Source organism: Taudactylus pleione, unplaced genomic scaffold (genome assembly GCF_031769625.1).
Source record: "Taudactylus pleione unplaced genomic scaffold, aTauple2 ptg000436l, whole genome shotgun sequence".
Classification (NCBI taxonomy): Eukaryota; Metazoa; Chordata; class Amphibia; order Anura; family Myobatrachidae; genus Taudactylus; species Taudactylus pleione.
Genome location: NW_028284838.1, coordinates 9767133 through 9787312, shown reverse-complemented (window position 1 = coordinate 9787312; position 20180 = coordinate 9767133). Strand labels below are relative to the sequence as shown.

Below are 20180 nucleotides of genomic sequence, written 5' to 3'. Positions count from 1 at the left end.
TGTATAGTCCTATAATCTTAGGGAGATGTTCTTGCAAATACTTGGAATATGAGGCTTTCTGCATTTTTTAATAAGTTTTCCAGAATAAGGGCTCCATTTATTGAAAAAGTCCCCAAATTCTGCAGCAGCTATGAGTTCCTGGAGATGGGGTCAAGTCTATTCTTAGAATTGAAAGCATTTTGCACCATCAAGTTGCCTTATTAGATGCACTTTAACCAACGTACTAAAAATAGTTAGAAACACAAAAGTGACACGGAAAATAAAACCATGATGATGTCACCTCACTCTCACATTCATTTAAATAGTACATTATGCTAAATGAAATATTATTTCTGGAGACAGACAAAAAGTTTAGGGCATAGTGTTTTTGACTTTCATATGTTTTTATGGTTTCCACAATGCACCTTTTCTGAAGTATCCTCCTACTGGGTACAGATTACATTTCCAAGGGCTGTGAAGTGGCCGTACACCATGAGCAGTGTTTATCGGACAGATGGGCTTCTGTGTGCACATAGGGAAGCTTTCTGCATCTGCAGATTTTATGTCTCATAAATAACTCTTTATGTACATGCTCCCTTTGTGCCAAATTATAACAAAAGCAGCAGGTGTGAAATGTAAAGGAAAGTGTATTTCAAGGTTTTTTTTCCCAGCTGATTTTGCTAAAAAGTCTAATTTTGTACTTGACCATAAAACAATTTAGTAATTTGTATTTCTCCCTTAGGAAAGCTGGCTCCAGGCATATGTTCTTCATGTGATAGACATCTTCTGGCAGCTGCTCATAACAGCATTGAAGTGGGTGCAGTGTTTGCTGTCCTCAAAGCTATCCTGATGCTGGGTGTGTTCTCATTTGTGATTCCATTTCTAACTATTAAGCTTTCCACGAATGCTGCTTCTGTTAATTTTTACATCTTGTGTATGCTAAGAAATATATTGTATATGATTTGGAATTTTACATCAATTGTCTGACAATATTATGAGTTATATGGTTGTGGCAGACGCACATATTTATTGTCGCAAGATAAGGTTAGGGGTGCCTGGGAATAAACGGCAGCACTTCTCATGCAGGCAATCAAGAACATGCCAGTCCAGTGCCTCTGTACAAGTACCTGCAACTAGTTTTATTTAACAGCATAATATAAACACAAAATAAAAAATAATTCCTTGCCTAAAGTTCAGTCTCTCCAGGTGAAAGGACCTAGTGACCAAGTCACAACAAAATAGCAAAATTAGTACAGCACTTACAATAACAATCAATGGTCTCTCTAGGCCTCAACCTGCTTCCCAGGTAGTGAGAGACAGATTAGACAAACTGATCCACCTTTTATCAGCCTCTCACAGGTGGTTTGGCAATCAAGGTTGCTAATTAGCTAGCTGTCTATGGGACAGAAGCTAGAAACATGGGGCATATATATCTCCCAATAAACAACTTACTTAGTGTTTCTGTCACGATAGAAACAAGTGGCTTTGTGGATGCATCTTGAGGATTTCAACCTACTGCACCTACACCATAGAAATGCATGCACCAAATCAGGCATACTCACATGGACAGAAATCACAAGTGCGGATGGCTTGATCAGACCACTGTTTCCATGAAATGGGTGCTTCTGGGTGGTAACTAGGCAGCGATCGGGTGGACACACATACTGTATCTGTCCTGTCTAGAGTGTCATGGGAGTTGGTTGACTTACATGGGCGGATTCTTGCATAGTAATAAGAATGCCACGGCCGTAGGGAAGAAAGACTGGTATGCATCCAACTTAGTCCCATTGTATCGTATGCTGCAACTTGAGAACAATATTGTTAGAATATGACCGTTATCATTCTGTGTGTGGGATCATCTCCTGACAACACAGAGGTAGCAGTGATGCCAGAAGACATCCAACTGCTTTGACTATGCACGTAACAGCTGAAGCTCTACCAGTTTGGCAACCTAAAATTTGGTCCAAATTGATAACTGATCCTTTTGGTTTATTTAAGTTTGATTTGTCTCTTCAAAAAACAAGTTCTTAAATTATTGGCCAGAACACAGGGCGCGCTGGCAATATTTGGTATGATGGGCACAATTAAATGAGTGGCAGAAGTCACCTAATAATGAAGTGGTTTTTCAATTTTAATAGCCTTTGTTACTGTAACAGAACAACATGTCATTGGCTTTAGCTTCAGTAAAAAGTATGCAACGCAGTACAAACTGTAACATAAAACATACATGTACCTTTTTTAATAAAACATCCTGCAGTTGAAATTCAGGGATGTGTCTTGGTTCTCCTAGAACTGAGGCCTGGTTCTACAACTAGCCTTATCACACTTGTGGTTTCTCTGCCCATTACATGGTATAAAGCTACACGTGACACTAGCAGAACAAGACACGCTAACTGACAGCACTCTGGTCTCTTATCTTGTGCACGGTGATATACACTACTACTATGATCTGCTTCTCTTCAGCACACTTTACTGCTCTATATACCATACATAATGGCCCATATAGTATAATATTGACAGCGCAGAGAGATTGTTGCTGTTAATTTGTTGCCAATGACAATCAGCTCACACACTCCCAGCTCACCAAGAACTAATGCACTGCAGGATATGGTGCTGTACATTCTGATATTAGAGTGACTTCTAGCACTTGTATATCAACGTATGGCAGATGTAACATTGCTCAAACTAAGGGGTCTATTTATTAGAAACATGCGATAAATAAAAATCTGTATTACTGCACAAAGATTTTAGTTGTCCGTAAGTTACCAAGCCGGTGACGTAAATTGTGGTAAGCCTACATAGAGGTCTCTGATTTCCTTGGAGATTAATTGTTAATAAATTGTGAAAAGAACTGAAAACACTGGAGAAAGGGATATTCTTAGCTTAATAAAACTCCTCAGCTACCTACTGGGAGCAATTTTATAATAGTTTTCAAAAGTGAAAAGAAGTAAATTTTTTTGTGGCAAAGATACATGCATTCTAGGGCCCCATTTAAGAATGAAGCTAAACACCAGCGGCATTTTTTATTTAGTAACACTGGGTGCTGATTGGCTGGAGCACCATTTATCATACGCAACGAGTTTTATCACTCTTTGTGAATGATAAAACATGTTGATAAATGAAAAGAGATAAAGCACCAACCAATCAGCTCCTAACTGTAATTTCTCAGACACAGCCTGTGACATGGCAGTTAGGAGCTGATTGGTTGGGACTTTATCTATGTTCACTTTAACTCCATCCAAGGCATAGTAAATAGACACCTTAGTCTGATATCCTGATATATGTTTCTGTTAACGCGTAGCACATTGTGTTCATCTCTATAATAGATGGGAGAGACTGTATTCTTACTGGCACATAATGTAAATCTCAGTATTTCCTAACGTACAATACACCAGTATGATCCTAATAATAATGTATATACTATGTTATCACAAGTAATGATGACCTCTTAAATTTATTAGAACACAATAGGACTATTTCAGCTAACAATGTATCATTACCAAACTGACTGGCTAAACTAACTGAGCTATATTCATCTTCATTATGTACTATTCTAATGCGTGTTTCGCTTGTAGCATTCTCAAAGGGTAGCTTTAAGGCATTGAGACAGTGCTGTACATTGAGTGAATCAGGATACAGACAGATGAAATATAATGCCATGAAATAGAAGGTAATATCAGCTGCAGAAGGGAATGCTATTGGCACTCATTCTTGAGTGACTAACTAACATACGCTGAGTCTTACTGGTCTAATATCAAACTGAATACATTTGTCCCACATCCTCATAACCTTGTGTACATATTGCCATCCAGTGGTTAAAAGTAGAATTGTTACTAAATGGATTTTGTTTTGTAGATACAGAACTCGGTAGTAATTTCAGCTCTTCTAAGACCAATAAAACTGGCATAATGGAAGAATCTACAGACGAGAACATTTTAGAATCTCAAATACCTCTGCGATCATCTGGAAAACCATTTGTAATAGAAACTGCGAGTTTGAGCGAATATGCTAAGTATGTTCTGAGAATGATTTGCCAACAGGTAAATTAGAAATGTTTGTACTATTTGTGTTGGAGCTTGAATGTCAACGATTCATTCAACTTGGATTACAGTAATATTAAAAGCACGGTTTTGTTTTCCTTTGGCATTAGGAGTGGGTTGGAGATCACTGTTTGAAAGAACCAGAGAGATTGTGTACAGATAAAGATCTCATTCTGGATCCTGTTTTGTCGAATAAACAAGCACGTAAACTACTTGAACTGATTTGTTATCCTCATGGAGTAAGAGAATCAATAGAAGGAGACAACATACAAAGGCTTCATATAAAGAATATCCTGCAGGTAGTATCATATTGGAAGTACTAACAATGGGCAGGTTCAGTACAACATTTAGCCAGTCTCACAGTGCTATACTGCCAATTACATACAGGTTGAGTCTCCCATATACAAATATTCTGAAAAACTAAATATTCCAAAATATGGAATTTCTTGAGCGCAACTGAGATAGTGACACCTTTGATTTCTGTTGGTTCACTATATACAAACTTTGTTTACTGCGCAAAATTATTAGAAATATGGCGGATCCAGGGGGGGGATAATGTACACAGTACTGGCAGCCTCCTTCTGCTAAAAATAGATTGAGTGATCTGCTCAGATTACCTCAATCACCGCTCGGAGCCCGGGGACAATGCTGCACCACTCTGCAAAAAGGTGTTTTTTTTCCCCCTGCTATTAGACTACGCCCCCTTGACTATCAACTCAAAAGCTATTTCATGGACAGGTGTGGGCTATTCCCTCGTTATTTCATTACCAATTAAGCAGGTAAAAGGTCTGGAGTTGATTCTAGGTGTGACATTTGCATTTGGAATCAGTTGCTGTCAACTCTCAATATGAGATCCAAAGAGCTGTCACTATCAGTGAAGCAAGCCATCATTAGGCTGAAAAATCAAAACAAACCCATCAGAGAGATAGCAAAAACATTAGGTTTGGCCAAATGAACTGTTTGGAACATTCTTAAAAAGAAAGAACGCACCGGAGAGCTCAGCAACACCAAAAGACCCAAAAGACCACGGAAAACAACTGTGGTGGATGACAAAAGAATTATTTCCCTGGTGAAGAAAAACACCTTCACAACAGTTGGCCAAATCAAGAACACTCTCCAGGAAGTAGATGTATATGTGTCAAAGTCAACAATCAAGAGAAGACTTCACAAGAGTGAATATAGAGGGTTCACCACAAGATGTAAACCATTGGTGAGCCACAAAAACAGGAAGACCAGATTAGAGTTTGCCAAACAACATCTAATAAAGCCATTACAGTTCTGGAACAAAATCCTATGGACAGATGAGACAAAGATCAACTTGTCCCAGAGTGATGGGAAGAGAAGAGAAGGAAAGGAACTGCTCATGATCCAAAACATATCACCTCATCAGTGAAGCATGGTGGTGGTAATGTCCTGGCGTGGGCATGTATGGCTGCCAATGGAACTGGTTCCCTTGTATTTATTGATGATGTGACTGCTGACAAAAGCAGCAGAATGAATTCTGAAGTGTTTCGGGCAATATTATATGCTCATATTCAGTCAAATGCTTCAGAACTCATTGGACGGCGCTTCAAAGTGCAGATGGACAATGACCCGAAGCATACTGCAAAAGCAACCAAAGAGTTTTTTAAGGCTAAAAAGTGGAATGTTATGCAATGGCCAAGTCAATCCCCTGACCTGAATCCAATTGAGCATGCATTTCACTTGATGAAAACAAAACTGAAGGGAAAATGCCCCAAGAACAAGCAGGAACTGAAGACATTTGCAGTAGAGGCCTGGCAGAGCATCACCAGGGATGAAACCCAGCGTCTGGTGATGTCTATGCGTTCCAGACTTCAGGCTGTAATTGCCTGCAAAGGATTTGCAACAAAGTATTAAAAAGTGAAAGTTAGATTTAGGATTGATTAGTTTGTCCCATTACTTTTGGCCCCTTAAAAAGTGGGAGGCACATATAGAAACCATTGTAATTCCTACACCGTTCACCTGATTCGGATGTAATTGCCCTCAAATTAAATCTGATAGTCTGCAGTTAAATCACATCTTGTTTGTTTCATTTCAAAGCCATTGTGGTGGTGAATAGAGGCCAAAATCTGAAAATTCTGTCAATGTCCCAATATTTATGGACCTGACTGTATATATATATTTACAGCAGCAGTGTTTGCAGATGGTAGCTGGATCCCTGCTTTTTGAAATTGTGGCAGGTTCTCCTTCCTAATGCATTTCTTCACCCTTAGGCGAGGATGAAATTAACTAAGGGTGACGAAATGCATTAGCCGACGGTCTGAGGACTCATATTGGACATTGCCGGAATCTTCCGAGTGACCAGCTATAGGCTGCCTAGCTTTCCCCCTTCTGCACCCGCAGCCTCACGTACGGCAGAGACGTCTGTCTCGCTTTGCGGACACAGCGTGAGCGCGGGGACTGCTGTTGGAAGCCGAGGTCCGGTGACCCTGATCGGACACTACCATCCGGATACTTTGCCCTGTCTATATGTCCCATCCTCAATGGGCTACTAAAGGATTACAGTGGAATTACTGTGCAGTCATCAGGGTGAGAAACTGTATCTTTACATATTTATAATATGGACATTGCCACAATTCATCAACAGACTGTTATATTATTATAAGTTGGAATAACAGCAGTGTTTCTCAGCAGAGAATTGGATATTTAGAGGCTAGATTTTATTATTTACTCTCTTTTAATTGTGTATTATTTTTTTATTTCTTTTTTTGCTGGGACCCATGCAATATTATATGTGTATATCTTAATAAATTATGTCAATTGTGATTTAAATTGTAGGTGTACAGGATGATTTAAATATCGATTAATTGGTTAAGTGCAGTTCCTATACAAATCCTTTCACCATTTCAACATCTTATTAAGTCTGCAGAGACTTAATTTGGAACAGCAGCTAACCAATTAGTTTCTGTTATATACCAACAACAAACAGGAATAATTAGCACCTACTGGTTTTATTCATTCTGGTTACCAAACCCCCACAACACTGGTCACAGCTCCCACATCACCAATCACATCCCCATGTCACTGACAACACCACATGCGGTGGCACACAATAGGCCCTTCATAAATGTCAGCTCCAGGCCCATGTGGACCTTTATATGGCACTGTATATAATATATATATTATTCACACTGCCCCCCCTAAAGCAAGAGTCTAGATCCGCCCCTGTTTTGTCTATGTACACAAACTTTGTTTCATGCACAAAATTATAAAAAATATTGTGTACAATTACCTGCAGGCTGTGTGTATAAGGTGTATATGGAACATAAATGCATTCTGTGTTTAAACTTGGTATCTCATTATGGAATGCAAATATGCCAAAATATGGACAAATCCGATATCCAAAATACTTTCTGTCCCAAGCATTTCGGATATGGGAGACTCAACCTGTGTGTGTGTGTGTGTGTGTGTGTGTGTGTGTGTGTGACATATAGATATGTATAGTACACCGGAGTTGTGTTGTACAGCTACTCATACTATGTAACATAGTGCTAGACAGTATGCATTGCTTTCATTTTACTAATTGGAGGGGGTAAATGATTAAAGCAAAAATGCTGTTCCTAAATGTTAAGCTGGGCATCCACTATACAATTATCTGTCAGATATCTGTCCAATCTGGCTGGTTGGAATGAAAACCTGGTAATGTATGGGAGCAAATGACAGTCCATCATATGGTTTTAAACACTGAAAAAAGGACAAAAAAATTGTTCAAATTGGTTACATTTGTGTGTTTTTAACCAACTTGTCTGAACAACCATTTTTGGCTATTTTCCAGTGTTTGTGAGCAAATGGATGATTGTCATTTGCTCCCCTATCTTACCAGGTTTTCATTCCAACCAGATTGGACAGATATCATACAGAAAATTGTATAGTGGATGGCCAGCTTTAGATGTCATTGGATACTGTCCGTGTATGGGAAAAAAAGGTGCACCAGCTACAGTATATATAAATAATACATGCATATAACTTAGTCTGGGTGAAAATGACGAATAAGAAAAATCCATCTTAACAACTTTACCTGCAAGGGAGAGAATGCAATAATAGTAGCAGCCCTTGACAGAACTGCACATATAGGCAGTCAGTGATACAGAACACTGCAACATAAATTTCTGGATACACACTGACCCGATGGATCAGTCAAGATAACAATCCGCCGTCTGAGTGGCCGATTGGTAAGCTATACACACTTACTAATCGGCCGCTCGATGTGACTGGCCTAATATCACATGTGAAGTCAGTGTCGGTGGTCCCTGCAGCCAGCGTACGGGTGGTCGGCAGGTCGCCCATACACACAAGCAGATATTATATTATTATTATTACATTTTATTTATAGGGCGCCACAAGTGGGCCGCAGTGCCGTACATATGTCAACAATACATTACAATACAGTAACCAAAATATAAACAGAGCACAGGTAACAATTAGTAACAATTCTCCATACACAATACAGCTGGGAAGCTGAAGGTTGTCATTGAAGTGCTAGAGAAGAGGACTGTGAGACAGTAGGGAGGAGGACCCTGCTCCTAAGAGCTTACAATCTAGGGGGTCTACAAGGTACATCAGCTTCCCATCAGACTCTCCACCTCTCTTCAATCCTTCAAACGGGCTCTCAAGACCCACTTTTTCATCAAAGCCTTCCAGCTCTCTTCTTAACTTGCTGCTACATACTGAATCCTCCCTGCCTACCCCATCTGTGTCAACCCCTGTTTGTCTGTCCCTCCCCTTTAGAATGTAAGCTCCTATGAGCAGGGCCCTCTACCCTCTTGTGCATCTCCTTACTATACCTTCATCTACTTCTTACTCTCTACCAGGGCACGTAACACTTGGTTACTTTGCATTGTTGCTTATCTGGGGGTTATGGTCTCTAATGTAGCAATGTACATTATCCTTGTCCTGTATTGTATTGTATTGTATTGTTCTGTAAGTCACTGTAAATTAACCTATTTGTTTATGTACTTTGTAAGGCGCTGCGGAACACTTGTGGCGCCATATAAATAAACGATAATAATAATAATCAGCATCGGCTGTGCTGCAAGGCCGAACTTATATGTCTGTGAACAACATAATTCACAGACATATTGGATATATATCATTCGTCGATCAAACAAATTCTTTGTTGATAAGTATGTACCCAGCAATAGTGTGGGGAAATAACACGATGTGGAGTGTATACAGTATGACCAATCTGTATGCAACAATGTTCAGATTGGTTCATATCACTCTAGTATATGCTTAAATATTTAAGTTTGTGGACCCAATAATATGCCAAAATATCCACCAAAAGAACAAGGTACAATAGCAATGTCTGCATAGTTGCAGATAAGAAATACTGCTAAGTCTTCATTATCAGAACATGGAACATAGATTTTGTCAGATGTCTTGTAGACAAGGGCCCTCATTCAGAGCCACTCGCTAGCGGCAGTACGCTCGTTCCGAGCGATGTTCGCACATCTGCGCATGCGTACGGTTTTTAGTACGCATGCGCGAACCAGTCAGTGCGGCCGAAAATTGTTGGTACGCAATATAGCGAGGGCCTGCTATTTTGAGTGACAGAATGAGGCATATGTGGGTGGTAACAGGGGAAGGTGCTTGAAAACGGGGAGTGGAGATCCGAACGCAGGCGTGCTTAAAGGTCAAAACGGGCGTTTTAAGGGAGTTCATAATTAATACAGCAGCGTAATTGACCACGTCACTTGGTTTTTTTTAACTCAGAACTGCTCGCAAAATAGCGGTTGAAAACACCAACCACAAGAATAGCGAGCAGTTCATACGCTGTACGATGTACTCGATTAATCTAATAAATAGCGGACATGACGTATGGTGCGTGCGGCCAGGGGGCGTTTTTATCAAAAAAACGAGCGTATGTTTTGCTCGCTCGTTCAGACTTAGAGGTGGGAACAGACTGCAATTTGCGAACGGATCATTTGAATAGCCACCCCTTGTTTTTGAACGAACGACCACAAATAGCGAACGGCTCTGAATCAGGCCCAAGGTTTCTATCAAACAACAAGCCTGTTCCAGTTTCTCACTCTAATGACACTACCAATGAGTCTATTGCTACAAATAGAGGGCCTGATTCAGAGCCGTTCGTAAGCGGCCGCTCGTTCGTTCCGAGCGATGTTTGCACAACTGCGCATGCGTACAGAACGTAATACGCATGCGCGAACCAGTCAGTGCGGCCGAAAATCGTTTGTTCGCTAAATAGCGAATGCCTGCTATTTTGAGTGACAGGAGGAGGCGTATGTGGGTGGTAACAGGGGAAGGTGCTTGAAAACAGGGAGTGGAGATCAGAATGCAGGCGTGCTTAAAGGTCAAAACGGGCGTTTTATGGGTGTGCATAATTAATACAGCAGCGTCATTGACCACGTCACTGGGTTATTTTATAGTCAGAACTGCTCGCAAGATTGCGGTAGGAAAAACCAACCACAAGAATAGCCAGCAGTTCATACGCTGGTCGATGTACTCAATTAATCTAATAAATAGCGGACATGATTTAGGATGCGAGCGGCCAGGGGGCGTAGTTTTCCAAAAAACTACCGCATGTTTTGTACGCTCGTTCAGACCTAGAGGCGTGAACATACCGCAAAGAGCGAACGGTTCATTTGAATAGCCACCCCTATTTTCTGAACGAGCGAGCGCAAATAGCGTCCGGCTCTGAATCAGGCCTAGAATCAGTTGAAGGTGGCACCAGCACTAGCAAGGGAATGAGCATTGCATTTTGTGATTGTTAACAACTCAGAAGCTCTGTGGAATCGAAGGTTATCCATACACTATTAATAATTGGTGCAAATGAGTGATAGATACTAACACATGGCAGTGTAAATCATTGGGAATTAATCCAATTCTTGAGACTTGCTCTTCAATAGCAGTAGTTTATGTGACATGATAACCATGCAGTATAAATAGCACAAACTGAAGACAGCATTGAAACTAGAGATGAGTATATCTAGGTGTGATTCAGTTCTTCTCACCAAGGACCTGATTCAGACCGCTCGCTAGGATGCGTTTGCTCGTAGCTGGCCGATTTTCGCATTGTGCGTATGCATCGCAGTGCGCAAACCAGTGCGAGAGATGGGGAAGCGTTAGCTCGCTGCGCATAGACAGCCCAGCAGAGTGAGTGACAGGAGAAGCCATTTGTGGGTGGTGACAGGGACAGGACATTATAAACGGGTGAGTGAATGTGCGAACACAGGCGTGCCTGAGCGCCTTAACGACGTTTCAGAGGCGTGCATAGAGGCAGCGTCATAGTACACATCACCTGGCTGGTTTTTACACTAAAGTGCTCGAAGTGCTTGCAGTAGGGTATGTTCTGCCTCAAGCGCTGTGATCGCATCCGATGGTACCTGATTTGCCGATTGTTGCATACACTTCCCGGAGATGACGTTCGCAAGTGGGCATCTTAAGACAGGCTGGTGGGCATCTGCATACACAAAGCAATCACACGCCAAGACATAGTGGGCGTGCTAATCCCTTACTGTGCGACCGTCTGCCTTGCTGTGGGTTGACTGGATTTGCATACGCTGGGTGCGTACGAACGCATCTAGTGAGCGGGTCTGAATCGAGCCCCAAGTTCCAATATAAAAATGAGGCAGAACATCCTCTTCCGGGAAAGCTCAGATCTAATGACTTGGGATTGCATATAATTTACATAGCACCTTGCTACTGTACCCAAAAGTGTCGCAATGACTAGTGCTCAAAGCCTAGGCTGGTTTTGCCAAAATTGTGCTGACAACATTGTGGGTTTCCCGTGAAAAAGCGCAACTAGCACTAGGCTTTGACAGGCTAGGCTTGGGGAACAGTAGCAGGGACACACGCATTGTGGGTCATAATGTCCAGCAGTCCCAGCATGTTCAGCACAGGGCTGATTTTCCGCAGACCTCCAACAAAAAACTTCCCCCTTATAAAAAATGAGTCCCATGCTGACAGCACTAAGAACCATCCCACACCCATGCAGCCAGGGCCAGATTAAGGTCTGTGGGGGCCCCCATTAGATGTGGACAAACTGGGGATATGAGCAATGGGGACCTTATGCAGAGCCCACAGTAGTGGTGCCCTTTATGCAGTGCCCCCAGTAGTGGCAGTGCGCACAGTGGTACTAGGGGACCTTATGCAGAGCCCACAGTGGTAGTGCCCTTTATGAGGTGCACCCAGTAGTAGTGCCCCCAGAAGTGGTACCCCTTATGCAGTGACCCTATGCAATACCCCCATTAGTAGTGCCCATAATAGTTATGCCCCAGTAGTAATGCCCCCTGTATAAATGCCCCCAGTAGTAATGCCTCTGTATTAGTGCAACCAATAGTAATGCTCCCTCTGTAGTTGTGCCCCAGTAGTAATGCCCAGCCCCCAAGTAGTAGTGCCCCCAATAATAATGCCCCCAGTAGTAAAGCCTCTTGCACAAACCCCCCCCAAACACCTAATACTTACCTTAAGCCCCGCTCCCGCTGCTGTCCGGTCCGCTCAGCTACTCCTCTGCACTATGGGAGAGACGTTATGACGGGCGGGCACCTGACAAATGGAGCCTCCCTGTGGTGCCGGGCTGAGGTGGACCGGAGGAGGCGGAACTGGTTCCGTCTCCTCCGACCCACTTTAAACCCGATGGGTGTGGGGACCCTTTACGTGTGGGGGCCCAGGGACGACCGCCCCTGTTGCCCCCCATTAATCCGGCCTGCATGCAGCAGTGGGTATAAGCTAATAATGTTGTTTAAAAGCTGGACCATTTCTTTTCTGGTGAACTACAGGTCCCAGCATACCTTGTCATGCCTAAAGTTTATAGCTGCCATGGCATGCAGTCACTTGAAGACCTGTAGTCCACCTATATGAAAACAGTATAGAAAAACACACAAACACCTTACAAATAAAACTTTTATTGAAATAAAAAATCCCCCCCACATATTGCTAGAGATGAGCAGTTCGGTTCTACTCTGTTCAATTTGGCCAAATTAGCGCAAGCTCAGATCTATCTTAATGACTATCCAAAACAAGTATGAGCCATACAGCCAATAAGATGCCATTTTTCACAGCCGAACGTAACGGAATAGAACCGAACTGCTTACATATTACCTCTCCCGATTTATTGCTCACCTATTTCGGAATGTGAAGGGGTTCCTCTTCAGTCCATGTAACTTCTCAAACCCCCCAGTTGCAATGCTGCTATCAAACCATTGATGTGTTCCAGATATTCACCTGGGAGAAACAGATATGGTCTCATGGGTGTGGTATATGCTGTCGGCGTTCATCATGTCGACATTCGTAATGTCAACATGAGAAGATTGACATGGTTATTATGTCGACATGCATGATCAAGTCGGCATGCATCACGTCGACACTTATGAAAAGTCGACATGATTAGAATGTTGGCAAAATGTCCCTGCTGCTGTAGTGGTGACTTACCTTGTATAGTGGGTCTGGCGGCTCCAGCGGTGATGTCCTGGTGACTTCTAGCGGATTTTACTGCGCTACTGGCTGTAAGTATGAATAACTTTCACACCTCCCTCTTGTACCTAACCTTACCCTGCCCTCTCATAGCCTAACCCTCTCCTCCCGTAACCTAACCCTAACCCTCCGCTGCCGGCCAATGCACAATGTTGGCATTTCACATTTTGACATTGTGAACATGTTGAGATTCTGCAGATGTCGACGTGTTCAAGGTCTACATTCCAACAATGTTGACATCTTAACTGTTGACATGGTGGTGTTGACATTATGAATGTAAATGTCGACATTATGATCTCACCTCTCAGAGCACAGGTTGGAACTGTTGAAAAAATGTTGCATTAAAATGTCCTTGGGGAATCTCAGAAGGTAATTAGTATGAAGTGGGATAAGTACAGAGGAATTGTAGGACATTATCTGGAGGCAGAATCAATATAAGGAGGTAATAATCCAGCAGAGTATCATTTTAAATAGGGCATACCTGGTGATGGGGCTTATGATGGAAACGTCATATTGCTTAGTTTTACATGGCTCAAAAACTCTGCTTCTTCCCATATTAGAATGGTTGGAGATGTGTAGTGTTAACAGCAGCACAAAGTTTTTCAGATAAGCCAAAACTTGCTTGTATCCATCCATGTGTCCGATATTAACTCGGGATACTCCTGCCAGACTAGTGTGGAGAGATTGTGGTCACCTCTATACTGTATGAAACTAGATTCATATATACAGGTAGTGGTTCCCTGCCTATATAACTTTACAATACTTTTTATACTCTTGTACAAATTACTTGGATTAAACTGTATTTTAAATAACTGTCAATTTTCTCTGCATTTACCTAGAACCTCGAGCAGTGGACACTCAGACAGTCGTGGCTAGAGATTCAGCTGATGATCAAGCAATGCATGAAGGAACCTGTTAGTACTTTCTCTCTAGACTCCACATAACATTGTATGTAATAGAGATCATGACTTTTTATGAGCTAGAATATTATGAAAACAGCATGATTAAACCATATTGCGTTGTTACAGGGCTCCAGTTCAGTGACTGAGATGAATACACTTCTGGATAATATAGCAAAGGCGACAATAGAGGTGTTCCAGCAGTCTGCAGAACTGAACAACAGCTCCAGTAATCCTGGAAGTAGTCTCTTCAACCCAAGCTGTGCTGGACATACTGAGACAAACAGTACAAGACATAATGGGAAATCTGCCATCCTCAGGTAATTGTCTCATTATGTGAAATACAAGGGTGGGCAGGAAACCTGGTGCTATCCAGTGTGATAATAAGGATAGTGCAGAGGACAATAAATAAATAACACACTTCCCTCAGTAGTTACTGTGGTTGCTTGTAATATATCAATATTGCTCATATACAGATGTGTCCACATAGATCTATTCTCCTTGTTTGTTAAACAGCCCTTCTAGACGCGCCATGCTGTTGTGCAACTCGTTAGCGCTGAGCATCTTTTCGAGCAACTTTTTTCCTTACAGTGCGTCTTATTTGCAAAGTGATGAGAATTGGATGCACAAACATCTTTTGTTGATTAAAATAATATGTGGCATGCAGGGGCATATCTATAATGGGTGCAGGGTGTGCGGGGAACACAGGCCCCGCACCGCACACCCTGCACCCATAATATTAGTTACCTCTCCAGAGTCCCACATCGGCGCGGGGGTCCAGCGCTGTTAAACGACTGGAAAATGGCCGCGCAGCCATTTTCCCGTTGGTTGCGCATGCGCAGTACAGGAAAAATGGCCGCCGCGGCCATTTTCCCGGTGACCTGTGCATACACTATAGACTCTGGGCACACTCTAGTGCCCAGAGTCTATAACTCCGGCGCTGGCCGCGCACAGCTCAGTGCGCTGCTGGCCGCTGGGCGGAGAGGACGAGGCCCGTGTCGGAGACTGCACACGAGCCCCCTCCTCTCTAGAAACGCCTCTGGTGGCATGCCTATATTTTGTATGCAACTGCGGCTGTATCTGCATGCGAAATGCTACGTTACAGTGTCATCGGCTGGGAATAAGACACTGTAAGGGGAAAAGTCGCATGAAAAGATGCTCGGCACTACAGAGTCGCTCCGCGCCCAAGTGTTATTTGTAATGCGACTTGTAGCGCACAGAGGATAGACGTATGTGCAGACACATCTATATATATGAAATGATAGTGTAACAGTGTAGCAGAAAAAAATAATGAAAGTAAATCTCAAACGTAAAATGAAAAATAAAAAAAAATTGAGACGCCAATATGCTTACAGGAAATGCGCTTTATACGTCTCATAAAAATCTATCAATGTGGATGGATTCCTGTTGTAGGTGTTTATTCATATATGGAAATAGAAACTTTCCAGGCATAGGGGGAGATGTTCTAAGCTCTGGAAATTGATAAATTGGAAAGAGATAAACTACCAGCCAATCAGCTGTTAACTGTCATGTTACAGGCTGTGTTTGAAAAATGACAGTTAGGAGCTGATTGGAAAGTGATAAACTACCAACCAATTTATCACTTTCCAGAGCTTAGTACATCTGCCCCATAGCGTAATACTAAACAATAAAAACTAATATAAAAAAAAGATTTAGGCCCTCTTTCAGAGCCGTACGCTCTGAGCAGAGCGCACGCTCTGAATGAGGGCCGGGCTCCATTTTCATGGAGCGTCCTCCTGGACGCTCGTATAGCTGTGGGTCACCACCCACAGGCTATACGAGCGTGCATTGTGATGGTCGCGATGGTCGAGACCATCGCGACCATCGAATTTGCGAGCCGGAGCCTGCGGTTGAGGTTTTCAACCGCAAGCTCCGGAGTGATTTTGGCTCTATCAGAGCCAAAATCACTCCCACTGACATCACTAGTGATGTCAGTGGGCCGGCTTCTGACGGGAGGCGTTCCCGTGGGAACGCCCCCGTCAGGGAGGCACGCCCCCGGCACGCCCACCAAAGGGGGCGTGCTGTCAATCAACATTGACAGCACGCCCCCTTTGATCGGACACAACGAGCGTAGGACTTTCCTCCGCTCGTCGCGTCTGGCGCATGCGCACGACGGAGCTCCCTCCGTCGTGCGCATGCTCAGTCCATAACATCGACCCACTTGCGAGCGGACAGCCGCTCGCGAGTGGGTCTGAATCAGGCCCTTAAAGTGCACTGTGTAGAGCATGGAGACTTTTACCAGAAAGTCTCGTCGACAGGCTTGATGTAATGGGCAGGGGGCTCCGGAACCTCCACCTCGTATTTGATTAATGCTGTACAACCTGGTTCAAGTTCACCTCCCTCACTCAATAAGTCCAAATAACTTAAAAAAAACGTGTTTCGTGGTCTGTCTCATGATGACACCACACTGTCTCTCATGGATTGCAGTGAGTAATGTTGATGCAGCTACAACAGGACAGTGCAGATCAGATTTGAGGTCCAGGGAAAATGGTTAAAAATACGCACAGCTCCCACCACCCCAAAAAATTGGGGTGATTGGAAGTTATGACATTGTAATGCTCTATCTGGCTACAGGTTATAAAACACTGTGAATTTGTGTGTAGCAATGACTGACAATATTTTCTGAAACTAGTTCATCTGAACGTAGGGGTGTTTGGCTTGTGGCACCTCTTATTGCTAAATTACCAACCTCAGTCCAGGGCAGAGTGTTGAAGGCAGCAGGAGAGGAACTGGAGAATGGACAGCACTTGGGGTCATCCTCAAAGAAAGAACGAGATAGGCTGAAGCAGAAAAGGTAAATTATGCTATAGCCTGGACTTAATGTGTTGGTAGTACTCACTGACAAAACATAAGTCAAATGGCAGTGACTTAATATAGTAGATCTAGAAGAGATATTAACCTTGTTTATTGGATGCATTTCAGTTTTAACTGGTAAATGCAAATATGTCCACCCACTAGGGTGGAGGTGTTGCCCAAAGCAACCATTCAGATTATACTTAACATTTATCTAGCACCTCCTAGAAGATAATATATAAAATCTGATTGGTTGCTATGGGAAACACCTCCACTTCTATAAACCCACACTTTAGTAAATTAAATATACCCCCAGTAATCTTCCACTTTGCATAATTGCCAGAATTTTAAACTAGGAAGCCGGGGAACAGCTGGCAGCACTCTGATCAGCTTAGGCCTTGACCTGACTTGTAACGTGCATTAAAGAATTGACTGTCCAGGTACAGTACAATCAGGACTGGTTAGAAGGGTAGTATTTTGCCATAACACAGTGGCTTGTGTGTCATGCTGAAGGTGGAAGAGCAGTAAGAATGGCTGCATTAATAAACTTATATGAGATCACACTGCAGTGATAGAAAATCTTCTTTTTTGTCATTTATCAAGGATAAACCAGGATAGCTGAGCTCAGCTTCCCGGTGATGCTGACCAGCAGCTATAAGAGCAGTCTTACCACATGCTACAGTGTAAGACATGCTACAGTATAAGAGTAGTCTTACCACATGCTACAGCGTAAGACATGCTACAGTATAAGAGCAGTCTTACCACATGCTACAGTGTAAGACATGCTACAGTATAAGAGCAGTCTTACCACATGCTACAGCGTAAGACATGCTACAGTATAAGAGCAGTCTTACCACATGCTACAACGTAAGACATGCTACAGTATAAGAGCAGTCTTACCACATGCTACAGCGTAAGACATGCTACAGTATAAGAGCAGTCTTACCACATGCTACAACGTAAAACATGCTACAGTATAAGAGCAGTCTTACCACATGCTACAGTATAAGACATGCTACAGTATAAGAGTAGTCTTACCACATGCTACAGCGTAAGACATGCTACAGTATAAGAGCAGTCTTACCACATGCTACAGTGTAAGACATGCTACAGTATAAGAGCAGTCTTACCACATGCTACAGCGTAAGACATGCTACAGTATAAGAGCAGTCTTACCACATGCTACAACGTAAGACATGCTACAGTATAAGAGCAGTCTTACCACATGCTACAGCGTAAGACATGCTACAGTATAAGAGCAGTCTTACCACATGCTACAACGTAAAACATGCTACAGTATAAGAGCAGTCTTACCACATGCTACAGTATAAGACATGCTACAGTATAAGAGCAGTCTTACCACATGCTACAACGTAAGACATGCTACAGTATAAGAGCAGTCTTACCACATGCTACAGTATAAGACATGCTACAGTATAAGAGCAGTCTTACCACATGCTACAACGTAAGACATGCTACAGTATAAGAGCAGTCTTACCACATGCTACAACGTAAGACATGCTACAGTATAAGAGCAGTCTTACTACATGCTACAGCGTAAGACATGCTACAGTGTAAGAGCAGTCTTACCACATGCTACAATGTAAGACATGCTACAGTTTAAGAGCAGTCTTACCACATGCTACAACGTAAGACATGCTACAGTATAAGAGCAGTCTTACCACATGCTACAGTGTAACACATGCTACAGTATAAGAGCAGTCTTACCACATGCTACAACGTAAGACATGCTACAGTATAAGAGCAGTCTTACCACATGCTACAACATAAGACATGCTACAGTATAAGAGCAGTCTTACCACATGCTACAACGTAAGACATGCTACAGTATAAGAGCAGTCTTAACACATGGTACATCGTAAGACATGCTACAGTGTAAGAGCAGTCTTACCACATGCTACAACGTAAGATATGCTACAGTATAAGAGCAGTCTTACCACATGCTACAACGTAAGATATGCTACAGTGTAAGAGCAGTCTAACCACATGATAGGCAAGTTACTTGGCTATCAGCGCATGCATTAACAGCCTTCCGCACTGGAACATAAAGCCAGACTCAGGGGTCACAGTTCCAGATTCATTGCAAAAAAAAAAACACTGGCCTTTTTTAGTTTTTTTTTTTTTAGTGAAAATAATAATAATACAAATATTTATTTTAATAATAAAGAATGTTTACCTGTTGTCACTACTGAGTAATCCTGAGATCTCATTAGCAATCAGAGGATAGCTTTCTAACACTACATAAACAACTTGCATTTTCTCCGCTTTGCAGGAGGGCGTAAGACAGAGAAGCAACATGCAATACAGTACATGCCTGTTTAGTCTTATGAACAACCATGAAATATATACTATATATATATATATATATATATGTTTTGTTACTCTGTAACCTCACTACTTATCTAAGAGATCATCTACTGTAGCACATGACAGATATTGACCAACGCAGATTGAATAATGTAGTCCTGTGAAATATTTTTACTTATTAATAGTTTTATTCTATGGATAGACCTGTATTTGTCCCTTCTATATCTAAATTCCTTTAATGATGTTTTTAAGATTACACCTGCTGGACGTTTACATTACACCACCATTGTTAGAGTGTGTCTCATTGCTATGTTACTATCTGCTTTAGTGACGCAAGTACCTTGAGATTGATGTTGCCTTGTCTCCCATAAAGCATGTCTCTGCTGAGCCAGCATCCATTCCTGTCATTGGTGCTGACCTGCTTAAAGGGCCAGGATGAACAGCGGGAAGGTCTCCTGACATCGCTACAAAACCAAGTGAACCAGGTACAGCCATTCCAAATACCAGCACAGAGGCTAGTGCTATTATTTATGTGCTCATTCATATACAGCCACAGTCACAAAGTACTGCTAGAAATGAAACAATGGTAGAGTCCATTTATGTAAACCTGAAGTGTCTCTATCATCACTGACACATGCTGCAGTACATTCCTCAAAGTAACATGCAC

At 42.3% G+C, this 20180-nt stretch overlaps 1 protein-coding gene across 1 annotated transcript in view; it reads left to right on the top strand.

The window, feature by feature from the left end:
- Positions 1–20180, top strand: part of MED12L (mediator complex subunit 12L) — a 709720-nt gene that overhangs the window by 534035 nt on the left and 155505 nt on the right. Inside the window, exons 25-31 of the mRNA XM_088447707.1 lie at positions 722–835; positions 3835–4019; positions 4130–4318; positions 14312–14386; positions 14501–14691; positions 17025–17186; positions 19887–19998. Of these exons, the coding sequence (XP_088303833.1) occupies positions 722–835; positions 3835–4019; positions 4130–4318; positions 14312–14386; positions 14501–14691; positions 17025–17186; positions 19887–19998 (1028 nt within the window). The remainder of the gene's footprint in view (positions 1–721; positions 836–3834; positions 4020–4129; positions 4319–14311; positions 14387–14500; positions 14692–17024; positions 17187–19886; positions 19999–20180) is intronic.